The following is a 13,611-nucleotide window of genomic DNA, read 5'->3' as shown; positions in this document are numbered from 1 at the left end:
TGGCACGTGCAACGTCGAGAATCACTCCTCGACAAATATTTCGTCTATAACCCTACGAAACAGTTCCTGATCTAATTCCACAGGTGTACTTGTACGACTTGCCCTCCACAATCTCCAAACCCCACGGATCGTTTCCTTCAAACCGTCATTTTCGCTACTGACGACGGTCGCTGAGTCTTCCTCATCAACACGTCCAGCCAAAACTATCTCCAATCGATCCGACAGAGACTCGGTTATTGGATCGGTAGCTGGGTGCATTTCTGCATACGAAAATGCGATAGGAACCTCCTTTTCTGGAGCGGGTGATGGGATGAGAGAATCAGCAGTCCCTCCATAGCGGTCATACTGTGCCCAGTAATCCGACTCGCCCTGCTCCTCCTGAAAAGTTTCACGTCTTTCTTCGGCTTCTTCTCCGTATGAATCCCAGTATGAATCGGGCGTGTCCTCTGTCTCTTCCAAAACTCTCAGCTCGACTGGAGAATCGAAGGCCCCGCCCGGAAAGGGCATCAGTGCAACGTTGTTGAACTTCCAGTCACCCTCATGCCTGAATACCAGACGTAGGGTGGGGGAGACTTCGACGTGAGCAAGTTGAGCGTCGTCAGCAGTGTAACGAATGTTGAAACTGCAACGGTTGTCCAAGCGTGTGGATTGTAGAGCAATCAATGCTTCTGCTACACGTTTATCATCATCGGAGGGCCATGCAAGATATGGCGGGCCATCCTGGGCCGTCAAGTCAAGGCATGAATGGCGGAAAGCGAGTGCTTTGGCGAGCAGATGAGGGGGAATTGTTTGGATAGAAGGGATTATATAATGTAGGAGTATGGCAACTGTCGATGGTTCCAAGGGCGAGGCCATCGAAACCGTCTTCACTGGTTAGTGGTGGTGAGAGACTGGAAGTGGGAGGTCCGGAAGGAGAGAAGCATGGCTGCATGCTAGATCGCAGGTCACATCGTGTGACACGGCCAAGCTCTTTTCCTAATCTCCGCAATGAAGAGTCTCTGGAGTCTACCCATCCTCCTTCTCGCTAGTCTTGTCGCCGCCCAAAACGTGCCAAGAATAGCATTCAGAATGATAGTTACTGACACAACCCCAGAACTCCTCGAATGTACCTTCAAACATCGTCACCGTTATAACTTCTCTCTCCACTTCGGTTGGCCTTGCCTCTGGACGAGTACCGACAACAACAACTATAACTGTTCTTATCACGTCGACCATCCAGCCACAATCTTCTGGTCCCGCCCAAAATTCGGGTTCAAACCAGTCGTCAGGTGCAGCCTCCTCCACAACGCGTGCTAATCTCCCGACCGGCTCGGCCGCTCAGGCCACCAATGTTGCGCCGTCACCTGCGAGTATATTCTATACCGTTTCTCATCCGTTCTTATTCTTTCTACTAGGGTGGTTCGGGTGGCAGTTATGGACCGCCAGACGGCTATATTAGCTCAGCTCAACGACCACAGTGGAATTTAGTCGTAGCTGGCGGTGGATTAGTAGCTGCTGCAGGCATTCTAGCGCTTTAGACCCCTCACTCGGACTCTGTAGCCAGAGCAATGGACTATGCATATATTACTACTCGCAAAGTTGTCACAATAATAATGACTTCATTACGTCGCTTGTTTCACACCACCAAGAGCATTCGTTCTATTATGGCTAACACAATGGAACCTCAAAGTAAAAGGGCTAAGCTAGACCAGAAAAAGGTCGAACCCCAGTTCACAGCGACTGCGAATCCAACTAATCAAACAGCAGATTGGCACCCACTCAGGTCTGTTGTTCAACGGACAGCTCAGTAGCAATGATATATTCAACTTCGTCAAGGCACATTCCACTGTGATGAAGCATTGGCCGTTTTCCTTCTCCGCAACACCGACAAATACAAGAACTCCGGTTGGTCCCAAGTTGATTACGGTTGTTGATTTACTGACACAGCCCAGAGGTAACACGGACGCGAGATCCAGCAGTATTGGCAACATGCGATATTGTAGTGGATGTCGGCGCTGTTTACGACGAGTCTCGCAATCTCTTCGACCACCATCAACGCGGTTTCACTGAGGTTTTCGGTCATGGATTCGAGACCAAGCTCTCGTCTGCCGGTCTCATCTACAAGTTTGGTTGGCTTTCGGCATCTTTGCATGGGTGTTTATGCGTCTCCTTAGGCATTTTGGGAAAGAGATTGTGGCAAACAAGACCCAACTCTCCATAGACGACAACAAGGTCAACACTTTATGGCTAAAAATTTATGAAGTAGGAAGCCTGATTCCCGCGTTCTGGTCGATGGACTGAGTGCTACTTCCAGCAATTCATTGAAGCCATAGATGCCATCGACAATGGCATTTCTCAATATCCTTCTGACCTAAAACCGCGATATAAGAGTAACACCCACCTTGGAAGTCGCGTCGCGTCCCTCAACCCTGCCTGGAACCAACCAATCAGTTCAGAGATACTTGATGTAAGTCTTCAGCGAGTGACCATATCTTGTCAACTGATGTATTCCAGGCCCAATTCGAGAAGGCCTCTTTACTCACTGGCGAGGAGTTCCTCTCCAAATTGAACTTCTACGCCAATGCTTGGCTTCCTGCCCGCGACCTATTGACCTCTGCAATCGCAACTAGCAAAAATACTGATCCCAGTGGCAAAATAATTGTCTTGGACCAGTTTTTACCGTGGAAGGTATAGGCCTTCCCCTTGGCTCGAAGTTCAACTGACTCCTTTAGGAACATCTCTTCGACTTGGAAGGTGAACAGCAAGTTCCCCCAGGTCAAGCGATCTACATCGTCTACCCAGACGATAGTGGCAGTTGGCGGGTGCAAGCCGTCCCCCTATCATCTGACAGCTTTGAGAGTAGGAAGGCATTACCTGAGGCTTGGAGAGGACTACGGGATGACACTTTGTCGGAAGCTTCAGGCATTGAAGGGGGCATATTCGTCCATGCATCGGGTTTCATTGGGGGTATGCCCATATCTGATCTTTCTGGCGTATTACTCACGCTTTGCGGTAGGAAATAAAACGAAGGAAGGGGCGCTGAAACTCGCGCAAACGGCGCTCACCATGTAATTTTACTCTGAAACGCTGACATTGCTGCCTACTGGTTACAACGTTCCCGTTGAAAAGCAACATGTGTGAAACACAAGGAGGCTCTTAGCTTCTCAATGCGCCACCGTCTTCGATACAAGAGACCCATTCCGACCCGACTTTTCAGGCTGCGACGTATGTCGGCTTCCAGCGCCTATTACCATCCCATTCTCTTCTCTTTAATGTGCCTCTGTGGCTTAGCCGAAATGGGTCTAACGGCATTCCTGGTGAATGCGGGAAACGCACACGGAACATGGCCAACTCCACGATATCATTCATTGCTGCTTTTGCTTTTGTTCTGCGCTGCGTGGACGGTCTTCTTCAGCTCTGCTTACATCCTTTGGCTGGCGGACAACAAGCAACATATACTGGCCAACGTAGCCAGCTCAATCATCTGGTTGGGTGTTACTCTTGTCCTATGGGTGCGTCGCCTGATACAACTTGTTGAAATATTCATCTTAGGGCTATGTAGGGGGTTGGTGCAGGAATTTTACACTTCACAAGAGGTGGAGGCAATTGCCCCAATTCTGCCCCGATCTCTCGGTTTGTTCACTCATCGATCCGTCCAAAGCATGAACTCACGGCGCCTGAGCAGGTGTAGGCAGTCGTTGACCGTTGAGAGCTTAGCATGGGTGGAGACAGGGGTCGTATTTCTAACTCTTTGCTGGACGATCACTACGACCATTGTGAGACGAGATACTCTAGACTCGCGGAGGATAGTCTAGACCAGATTGTTTAATTTATTTTTATGCGGCACGCCAGAAGATGCCTTATTCGGGTATGTCGGTAGTTATGATCGAGTCGTGTGAGTGTTACTCCACGACTAGCATCTGCTCGTTGACTTGAGCCATGGTGCGCGAAACGAGTGAACATCGCCAGTCTCGTTGCGACATTCTCATCGAAGCTGGGGAACAAGACGGCCTACAATTCCTCTCTGATACCGATTCAGTGACTTCCAGTGTCCAAGTTGCACGACCCTCACCCAGGCTCAGCGCCAAACATCGAGCTTTCATCATCCGAACAATTGCCTTATTTTGCGCTTGCTGGTCGGTCTTGCTCGTTCAAACTCAGCCATGCTAATGAGACCGTCAGGCTCAGCGTTGGGAGTCACTAGTATGCATGCGACTATCCTTATAACTCCATCTAATCGACAACAATTAGTGCATCATATGTATTAGGACCGCTGAAAAGCCGTATTTCAAGGTGCGCCTGGCCTCGTTCACTGCTGTGGTCGTTGACTGAACATTCTCGCAGAGATTTGAAAACCGGCCATGCGGAATATGGACTGCTGATTTCTGCACTGTCATTAAACAGGTGCGACGCAGACAATACCGAGTAGAACACCCGCACTAAAATTTCGACCAGCACATGGACACCGCTTGTGGGAGGACTATTAGCAGGTACATTGGGGACAGTGAGTAGCTGCTCCTGAGATGGTTATTTTTCATTCGCGGTCACGTGATGGAAAGGATAACCTTCACGTCGCTGCTTTACTGATGAAAATAACAGACTTTGACGAGTATTCTTGCAACTGGAATTGTCTTTATCGGCACCTCATTCTTGCTCATTGGTGATATCTGGAGTGATGTGCGGGTAATGGCTCTCGGTCTGTTTCTTTTCGGTCTTGGGGTGAGCCCTGTCGCAGTGTGTGAGTGGTATCAGAATCAGGGTGCCTATCTTTGTCTTGACGCATATAATTTAGGCCAAGAAACTATCATCGTTCGGTTCTTCAAAAGCCATGGACTCGGTGTCTCTATGGCCTTCGGGCTCGTTGCGGGCAAAGGAGCCTCCTTTGTGTCTGCACGCACATCATATCCTCTTACTCAGAAGTTCGGTCCTCGCGCCCCATTCTATGTCGCCACATTTTTGGCCTTCATGTCTGTTGTGATCAACCTGGCATATATCGCTGCGTCTAGATGGCTTATTGATGGAGCTGGTGCCGAACTTGAGGCTATCGACATTAATGAAGAAGCTCGTCGTCGTTCTACCCTCAATATATCACAAGCACAAGCATTAGAGAAAGTTGCCGCAAAACGTCGTGTCCATCTGAAGGAAATTACCAAGCTCGGTGACGTTTTCTGGGCGTATGTTGCTCCCCTCTTTCTACTGCTTGATACGTTCCTAATACGACACCCAGTTATATTGCTACCAACCTATTGTGTGGCTGCATATGGGCCCCGTTCACACATCTTGCCGCGAATATTATCGAACTACGCTACCACTTGTCAGAACGCGACGCTGCCAACACGGCATCATATGTCCTTGTTGGAAGCATATTGTGCGTTGATTGTCTCATCCGTCATGCGACTAAAAATATGGCAGCCTCTATCCAATTTGTGGTGCCATCGTCGACAGGTTCAAAAGAAAGCCCATAGTTGTTTGGTTGTTGCTACTTTCATCCGCCTTCACTTTAGGCGCATATACTTGGCTTGCTCTGCCTCCGAGCACCACAGGGACGGCCAAACCAGCGATTGCTGCCTTCGGATTCGGGCATGGCTTCTCACCACGTAACGCACCTATTGCGGGTATTTCCTAGCGTTGGTCTGACCTCTTTTACAGTTCTCCTTGTCCTTCTGGTGCCCAAGATCGTGCCGGTCAAGTACATATCGACAGCCCTGGGAGCCCACAAGAGTGTTAGTTCTTTCCGCACAACCTTCCGTATGGTCTTACAATGAGTTCAGCTGGAGCAAACTGGTTCCACGATTTTCCAAACGTTGGCCGGCCTCGGAATGGACAAGGCAAAAAGAGAGAATCGTTCATCTACACAAGGCATTATAAATGCGTTTCTCTTCCTCAACATCCTCCAAATGCTTAGTATTCTCGTCGTTGCCTATCTTCAACATCGACGAGAAGCTCATTCCATCCGCTCGTCGAACGCTAACATCCGCACCGGTATACCTACTGACTCGAGTCAGCCATTACTATCTGGCTCCGAGAATACCCGACGATATAGCTCAATATCACGCATCTTGTCGGACAACGATGTCTCTCCTAGTGAAACGCGCAGGGGTCGAGTTTTTGCCAGTATATCTGCGACTCTCATATTCTCAGCATGGGCTCTCTTCTTATCCGTTGCTTGGATCAAGTTAGGACGGCATAAATAAGCTTGTAGCACTGTATCAAATAAATATTCACAATGTAATGAAATGATGGCTCAGATTAGATAAGTTCGACATCAGTTGCATCACGAGATCACTGACTAGTGTGACGCATTGAGTGTGACTCTAGTGTGATCATAAAACTCTTTCGGTACGATACTTCGTGGTCGTTGAGCTCCTACTCATCCATTCCAGCCGCAAGATGGGCGCATACAAATATATTGGGGAACTCTACAAGAAGAAGCAGTCGGATGTTCTGCGCTTCCTCCTTCGCGTTCGGTGCGTCCAAGATTTGTTACTGCCTTGAGATCTTACCTGAAGCTCCTCCAGTTGCTGGGAGTACCGTCAACTGAACGTCATCCACCGGGCCTCCCGACCCTCCCGCCCCGACAAAGCCCGCCGACTCGGTTACAAGGCCAAGCAAGGCTACGTCGTTTATCGTATCCGGGTCCGTCGCGGCAACCGCAAAAAGCCTGTCCCCAAGGGTGCTACCTACGGCAAGCCCGTTCGCCAGGGTGTCAACCACCTCAAATTCCAGCGTGGTCTGCGTTCCACTGCTGAAGAGCGTGTTGGCAGGCGATGCGGAAATCTTCGTGTTCTCAACTCCTACTGGATCAACCAGGATGGTGTCTACAAGTACTACGAAGTCATCCTCGTCGACCCTAACCACAAGGCGGTATGCCGATTACTATTGCTTTGGGAGCATTCTCACTCACGTTGTATTTCTTTTTTCTTTTAGATTCGGAAAGACCCCAGGATCAACTGGATCGCCAAGCCTGTCCACAAGCGTCGCGAGGCGCGTGGTCTTACCAGCATCGGAAAGCAGGTTAGCCTCGATTATTTTCTATCTCCATTCATCGCTCACTCATTCTTAGAACCGTGGGTTGGGCAAGGGCAGTCGCTACAACCATACTCCGGCGCGGTCCACCTGGAAAAAGCACAACACCCTCAGCTTGCGTCGTTACCGTTGATTTACTTTGTCATTTTTACGCACTATGTTCTGCTATGCCATGGCTTTGCATGCACATTTCATTTTGCTGAGTTCGTGTGAATTTGTTGCTCGGCTATCAAACAAGCAAAGGTTGACGGACGATTTCGGCGTGTTGTGGAACCTGGAGCTTTCTTACGACTTTCATGAACCTCTATTGTTACGATCTCCTCATCCTCCTTATTGCTGCAACCGAACCAGCGCTCGCCTCTCCGTTTTCGTCGCTGGCTCGGTTTTGGCCGCGTTTCTCAGCTCAGAGTCTTGCAACAAATTCAACCACAACTAACTCTACCACCCCATCGGCCTTTATTTGGCTTCCCCAGGACGAGTACTCGGGGAAAACCTTCTTCGAGTTTGTCGAGTTACCAGACGTGTTGCTCTGATGACCAAGTTATACGCAGTCGCTTCGAATTCTACACCGGGCCTGACCCGACACGGTGCGTTGAAATCGAAGCCGCGTTTGAATTGGGCCTCACGTGTTGTTCTTTCGGCGTAGAGGAACTGTGAAGTATGTACGCGTCTTGGAACAATTTTCGTTCAGTAACCCGATCGCGTCAGTTATGTCAACTCGAGTGTCGCGTTCAACAATAGTCTGGCGTACTTTGAAGCAGCCAACAACACTGTGGTCATGAAAGGCGACGACACAACGTGGCTTCCAGAGGGCCAGAATCGGTCCAGGTTGGTACTATCATCCTTGACTTGGCGGGAAACTTGAACCAATCCAGTGTGCGTATTTCGAGCATTGCTCAGTACAACACTGGCCTCTTCATCTTGGACCTCAATCAGGCTCCGTGGGGCTGCGGTGTTTGGCCCGCCTTCTGTAAGCATTCGTCCTCAATGCAGTAATGTTGCCTCATTAGAACGTAGGGACAGGTCAATAATTCCTTGGGTCTGCTATAAGTCACCACTAATCTGCGAATAGTCGGAGGCGGACAGTGGCCATATGTCTGCACTTTTCTACTTCCTTTGGTTTCACGCCTCTTATTTCCGTTAGACTGGGGAAATAGATATCATCGAGGGAGTTCATGATAACGAGCATAACCAAGTAACATGGCATACTGGGCCAGGTTCTGCTCTCCAACCTTCTTTGGGAAAATCACTCACTCACTCTCTTTCTTCAGGATGCACCCTTTCGCTGGAATCGAATTACACTGGAAGCGTTGTCGTGCGTTTATAGGCAATCCGTCCGACGACCCTTCTAACCTTCTTCCCAGACAGACAACAAGGGAGTGCCGAACCTCGATTGCGACGGCAATCTGAACGGAAATGCCGGATGTGGCATCACAGAATGGAGCAAGGCGTCATATGGACCTTTCTTCGCTGCCTCAGGCGGCGGGGTCTTCGCCATGAAATGGGACGAAACTGGAATCGCAGTCTGTAAGTTACTCGTTCGACTGGGAGACGGCTCATTTACCGCTGTTAGGGTCATTCTGTTCGTTGGCTCCCGCTTTTGACTACTGAGCTTGCGAGCAGTAAAACCTTTCAGATCGCTCGGCCATACCAGGGGACATTACTAAAGGAGATCCAAACCCTGCTAATTGGGGGACGCCTGTGGCATCGCTCGCTCCCGCAACCTGCGATCCGATTGCTTTCTTTGTAAACCACTCGATTATATTTGGTACGTCTGTCTTTACTGCCACCTTGACACTACTCATGACTGGTATAGACATCACATTCTGTGGTAGGCTTTGAAAAAAAAATTCTACGCTGAACTGAATATCATATGCTCCCTTAGGTGACTGGGCAGGAAATTCGTATGCCACGTCTGGCTGTCCTGGCTCATGTTCGACTAGGCTGATGGATCCTTCTAATTTTGTGGTATGAAGCACCCTTGCATCCTACATTGCTTTCCAACCGAATACAGAACGCTTCATGGAGCATCAACTCGTTGAAGGTTTATAAGAAGCAGATCATCAACGGGCGTATTTCTGCTGCCCTCGCTATCGAGCCGAATTGGACAATATTGGGCGCAATCGTGCTATCGCTTGTACTTGGATACTAAAATAAATAGAGTCCAACTCTCTCTCACGGTCTACCAGGTAAAAGAAATGAGTTGCGAGTGATGGAGATGACATTGGGGTCTGCAGTGTCAATGTTCAAGCAAGAACTGGAGTAAGGATGACCTGAGCTAGACAGCGCGCTGATTGAGGGGGCTCGGTACAACGTGAGAGAGGACAACCGCTGCTTCAGCCCGCTGACACGGCTGAGCATGCCTCCCAGACCCTTTCCGTGTTTAGAAACAGCCACGCTAGGTGTCTCGGTGGGAGGATCACTATGAGCAGTGATACTTCGTTGGCGACGGTTAGGAGCAAGGGCCGAGGACGGGACCTTGTCGATATGTGGGGTCGGCGAGGTTATGGGAAGAACAACATCCACCATGGACATGTTTGATGTGTTGTTGGAAATGTTTGAAGGTTTTCTCCCGAGCTTTCGCGCGGCGAGTAGAGCACGCCAATCGTCCGTGTAAAGCATTGATGTTTTGGCACGCGGGAAGGATGTGCCATTGGGAGCAACTTCCTCGCTCGGTGCTTTGTCTACCTTCAAGACCAAGGGCACAACGGGTACTGGGGGTAACTCGGTCCTATCCTCTGGTGCATAAGAGGCTTGCGAATAGACAGATACCACGCTGGTGGCCATCGAATGCCTCTCTAATTTCGAGTTATTCCTGCGAACAGGCGGGGCCCGTTTTCGCCTGGCACTTGGGGTCCGACTGCGAAAAGAGTACGTCGACGAAAAATGAGAATAGATCGAATAAATGGATTTCACTTCTTCATCCTCGTCTTCTGTGTCGTTTGCAACACCGTCGCCAGCATGGAATGAAAGACGAGACGGCGGAGAACGTGGCTCTTCCTGCCATGCAAACTCGGCTTGATATAACGAATTCCGGTCTTTGGAATGACTTGGCGAGTGGGCTTCACTAGTGAGAGTCTCCGACGAAGCTTTCACGTAGTGGCTTTCCATGACGTGTTCGATCTTGGAATCCAGGACTAAAATATCCAGAGCTGGTGTGAATGGTGGGGTGGATGACGAAGGGGAAAGAGAAGGAGGGGTTGGCATAGGTGATATAAGGAGTGAAGAAGCGGTGGATAAGGACCGCGAATGGATCGTTGATTTCTCGCTAGATGTACCGAAAGAACTGGGGGTATATGGGGGTGTCGGGAGTGGCGAAATTATGGGAGACATCATAGACAAGTTGTCCAATATCAAGTTTAGATCGTCTGGCGTTGTTTCAGTTCTTTCTGGCACCCAAGTCGAGATTTTCACTGGCGGAGGCCGGCGTGTCGATCGCGGAGGGAGCAGGGGAGGGGGAAGGCCGCTAGTGTTGGCCATTCGAGGAGACGAAACGAGTGGTGATTTCTTGTTGAATGGAATTGACGCGAAAGCCAAATGATCTGAAGGCGGCTTGGTCTGAAAGCTGGAATGAACGACTCTGGACGATGCCTGAGGAGGTGGTCCCGTCCTGGTAGAAAGCAGAGGCGGGGTTGGAGGGGCATGGTACTGCCTGATTGAGAGCTCGCCGTCAGCGACACTCCCGTCGACTGTTCTGCGAGCTGTAGTTGACACCCCGACTGATATAGGCGTTGATTTCGTTTCGATGAGAGCATTGCCAACATCTGATAAAGACGAAAATAGTCAATTATCAGGCCAAGCCACAAGGAAAGCAGACCTTGGGCATGAGCGTCCACACGCCTTGTTACAGTTACATCCTTGGAATTGCTGGAAATATTGGGAACAGGTGTGCGGCTTGACAGAAGCCATTCTGATGAGCTCCGGGTAGATGAGATGTCTGGTCAAGCGAGATGAGTGGGGATCGTTCATCCGTGTCCTTTTAACCCACCTTCTGTTGGCAGGAAATCATTGCTGCCCATCATAACAAGGCCTTCCCCTCGCTGGGTATTTGTGTCTGTTCTTCGTGTGAGCTAGTCGATTGCATGCATGCCAACACAAGGATACGTTTTATAGGTTGACTCTTGTGATTGCTGCGCAAGCCGAGGAAGCCTTTTAGTTTCTTTGGAGGTGGGTAATCCTCCAGGGACGAAATTGAAGAAAGTGGTGACCATTGTGATCGCGGGAGAGATTCTATTACGCGAGGAGTTGAAGCAAAAGGATCGATATTCCAGACAACTTCGGGTCCTTCTTCGGGTGGCGTAGGCAGAGGAATTGGCAGAGCCGTGATAGGGAGTTCAGACAACCTTTTTGAAGTGGACTTCTTGGAAGGAATGCGGGACAATGAAATAGATTTTGAAGGAGCCAGCACCAGATTGGCGGAGGAAGAAAACGAACGACCATGTCTCGCAACATATACGTTTGATCCAGAATACCGCGAAGTTGGTGATTTGTCATTGTAACCGATCCTGTCCAGCAAGGAAGGATCAGATGCAGTTGTCCGTAATTTCGCAGGACTCGGAGGTGGAGCCGAGGTCGCCACCAGACTGCCCTGCTGGTTCACAGTCTTTTTAGCCTCAGGCATATAAACTGCCTGTCGAAAGTCAGTCAAGGTTGATGAAGACTGGCATCTAGCAGGAGGGCGTGGAATAGTGCACAAGGCACTAGGCGATGGTAGAGAGTAATTATGCATATGTCGTTTTGTCGGAGAGCGATTCGTGGGTGGGCTGGTATTCGACATGTCAGCGGGATGGTATAGAGTTATGGATACGATGCCGGATGAGTTGCGCCAGTCAGCTAAGACGACCATAGCGGCGTTTTTATCGGACGGAGGGAAACAGACTATCTGCACTGGTCCGAGAGAGGTTGCGAGTCGGAAGCTGCTTTCAATGTCGCACTACTTAGTAGCCCTAAAGTTCAGACCTGCCGCCTGTGGAGCGTCTTGTGCTTGGGATTACACCGGAATTCGAGAGGTGGAACATGCTATGATCAATGCGCGCATTTGCCAGCAACTCTGGATTCAATTTCCAAGTGATAAAACAACCAGATGTTCAAGTTTTGGAAGTGGGTAGACTGGTCAGGCCTCTGGCTTGATGCGAAGTGTCGCTCGTGGACCATGATAGGAAGATAACAAGGCAAGTTTGAGTTGGTTCAACTTCAAATATGATAATGATCGTATCAAGATGTCCAGTGACTACTCGCTACCGTATAACTACAACCTCACTTTCCAGCTACGGTCCTCTAAGGCCATGTCATGTATATCTGACGGTTCCGAAAAGCTGGCTTGAAGTGGAGTGATACTAGCCCAACCTAAAGTAGTAGGCTGAGCAAAGCTACAGGTACAAAACAGTGAATGCGAAACCTTTCATCATGGCATAACCATCGGAACCCACAGGAACATCCGACTCGGCAGGTTGGATGAGACTGTCCATTGATGGTGCAAATTTGAATGAAAGAGGCCCACCATCATTGGCGGGGACGGTTTTGAACAGACGCCCGTAATGGTTGCGCCACATGAAGGTCCATGCAACCTTGAGTCCTTCGTCTGAGAGCAGACCCTCCACCAAGGGTATGTTGACATTATAGAGGTCAGCGGATTTAAAGCTGCTATCGTCTGATACAAGCCGCGTTATTATGTCGCAAGCCAGCTGGTGAGCAGGTGGGGCAAAGGTAGGAGGTGTAGGGTGGATAACGGTGCCATAAGAGACAGCAATTGCACGGGTTTTGGCTAACGCAGCATCAAGAGCCGCGCCGAGTGTGCCTGAAGACAAGGCAAATGCCGCTGGTAGTCGTATAAAGATGATGCAGGCAAATTGATGAAGTAATGAGATGTACCCGATGTCTGCAGAGGGATCAGTAGTGCGCTTGTTAAATCCAGCATAGCCCACATTCCGACCAAGGTTAGGCCCCGAGATCTGATGTTGGACGCGTTGGTCAGTTGCTTTTGGGAAACTGAGAGCATACAACAAGGTCAATCTGGCTCGGAAAGAGATTGTGTAACGCGACATTGACACAAGTACTCGGTGTCTCGAGAGTAGATAAGCTCATCATTCAACAACGAGTGAAAGAAATACCCCATCAAGAAGGATCCATTCAGCAAACTCATCGCCTTGGAGGGGACGAGAGGTCGAGGAGTATTCTCCTTCCAGGCCATTTGATGCTGTGAGTTATCAAATAAGATAGACCACAGCGACAAAACTTTGGAGACCATACCTTTTGTTGGATAGAAATACTTGCCTCGCGTTATCTCGGTGATGTGAAAGCCAAGAGAGTCATTTAGAGCAGGCCCGAAAGTGATCGCTAGATATTGTACCTTTTCCTAGTAGTATGAGGGTGGATTACAAGAAGCAGACTGGGCTGTACCGATCCAAGATTTCTGAGAAGAGGGAATTACAACATGAACTTTGTCCACCCAGTCCAACGCGAGGAGTTTGTCATAAAAGGAGGCAAGATAAGGGGATGCTGGTCCAGGAGGTCCGTCATCATTGGTAAGAAGAAGGCGTTTGCGCTGGCCGAGGGTCATTCTCTTTGTTGGTTGAGACGATCGAGTAGGATTGATTTTGTTTGTGA

The 13,611-nt window shown here is 49.6% G+C and overlaps 7 protein-coding genes across 7 annotated transcripts; 4 read left to right on the top strand and 3 right to left on the bottom strand.

The window, feature by feature from the left end:
* Positions 1–21: 21 nt before the first annotated feature.
* Positions 22–855, bottom strand: MIND_00487800 (uncharacterized protein; the record flags this gene model as incomplete). The annotated part of the gene is made up of 1 exon (XM_037361677.1): positions 22–855. The coding sequence occupies one exon, from the start codon at positions 853–855 to the stop codon at positions 22–24; it is 834 nt and encodes a 277-aa protein (XP_037221969.1).
* A 788-nt stretch (positions 856–1,643) lies between these two features.
* On the top strand, positions 1,644–3,051 carry MIND_00487700 (uncharacterized protein; the record flags this gene model as incomplete). Its single annotated transcript, XM_037361676.1, has 9 exons — positions 1,644–1,697; positions 1,747–1,762; positions 1,816–1,884; positions 1,932–2,103; positions 2,154–2,241; positions 2,294–2,446; positions 2,494–2,667; positions 2,712–2,946; positions 2,996–3,051. 9 exons carry the CDS (start codon positions 1,644–1,646, stop codon positions 3,049–3,051), a joined length of 1,017 nt encoding a protein of 338 aa, XP_037221968.1.
* Positions 3,052–3,275: 224 nt separating this feature from the next.
* On the top strand, positions 3,276–3,794 carry MIND_00487600 (uncharacterized protein; the record flags this gene model as incomplete). The annotated part of the gene is made up of 3 exons (XM_037361675.1): positions 3,276–3,491; positions 3,542–3,612; positions 3,665–3,794. 3 exons carry the CDS (start codon positions 3,276–3,278, stop codon positions 3,792–3,794), a joined length of 417 nt encoding a protein of 138 aa, XP_037221967.1.
* Positions 3,795–3,918: 124 nt separating this feature from the next.
* MIND_00487500 (Ribosomal protein L15) lies at positions 3,919–7,138 on the top strand (the record flags this gene model as incomplete). The annotated part of the gene is made up of 16 exons (XM_037361674.1): positions 3,919–4,115; positions 4,162–4,182; positions 4,231–4,272; positions 4,324–4,383; positions 4,435–4,483; positions 4,579–4,717; positions 4,772–5,153; positions 5,207–5,347; positions 5,392–5,576; positions 5,629–5,702; positions 5,751–6,154; positions 6,298–6,318; positions 6,363–6,446; positions 6,498–6,843; positions 6,907–6,993; positions 7,043–7,138. The coding sequence occupies 16 exons, from the start codon at positions 3,919–3,921 to the stop codon at positions 7,136–7,138; spliced, it is 2,328 nt and encodes a 775-aa protein (XP_037221966.1).
* Positions 7,139–7,265: 127 nt separating this feature from the next.
* On the top strand, positions 7,266–9,157 carry MIND_00487400 (uncharacterized protein; the record flags this gene model as incomplete). Its single annotated transcript, XM_037361673.1, has 15 exons — positions 7,266–7,507; positions 7,557–7,592; positions 7,652–7,663; positions 7,714–7,833; positions 7,881–7,975; positions 8,023–8,028; positions 8,078–8,100; positions 8,150–8,222; positions 8,277–8,320; positions 8,370–8,532; positions 8,579–8,587; positions 8,642–8,773; positions 8,822–8,836; positions 8,891–8,973; positions 9,020–9,157. Exons 1-15 carry the CDS (start codon positions 7,302–7,304, stop codon positions 9,155–9,157), a joined length of 1,155 nt encoding a protein of 384 aa, XP_037221965.1. The 5' UTR covers positions 7,266–7,301.
* Positions 9,158–9,180: 23 nt separating this feature from the next.
* MIND_00487300 (uncharacterized protein) lies at positions 9,181–11,851 on the bottom strand (the record flags this gene model as incomplete). The annotated part of the gene is made up of 4 exons (XM_037361672.1): positions 9,181–10,769; positions 10,823–10,942; positions 10,994–11,059; positions 11,110–11,851. The coding sequence occupies 4 exons, from the start codon at positions 11,849–11,851 to the stop codon at positions 9,181–9,183; spliced, it is 2,517 nt and encodes an 838-aa protein (XP_037221964.1).
* Positions 11,852–12,253: 402 nt separating this feature from the next.
* Positions 12,254–13,564, bottom strand: MIND_00487200 (SurE domain-containing protein; the record flags this gene model as incomplete). Its single annotated transcript, XM_037361671.1, has 6 exons — positions 12,254–12,351; positions 12,404–12,956; positions 13,006–13,068; positions 13,116–13,201; positions 13,255–13,341; positions 13,384–13,564. The coding sequence occupies 6 exons, from the start codon at positions 13,562–13,564 to the stop codon at positions 12,254–12,256; spliced, it is 1,068 nt and encodes a 355-aa protein (XP_037221963.1).
* Between the last annotated feature and the right edge of the window lie 47 nt (positions 13,565–13,611).

This window comes from Mycena indigotica (assembly GCF_014461135.1).
Source record: "Mycena indigotica strain 171206Taipei chromosome Unknown Mind.scaff0004, whole genome shotgun sequence".
Lineage (NCBI taxonomy): Eukaryota > Fungi > Basidiomycota > Agaricomycetes > Agaricales > Mycenaceae > Mycena > Mycena indigotica.
Note: the sequence above shows the minus strand (reverse complement) of the source record. Positions and strands in the feature narration are given on the sequence as shown.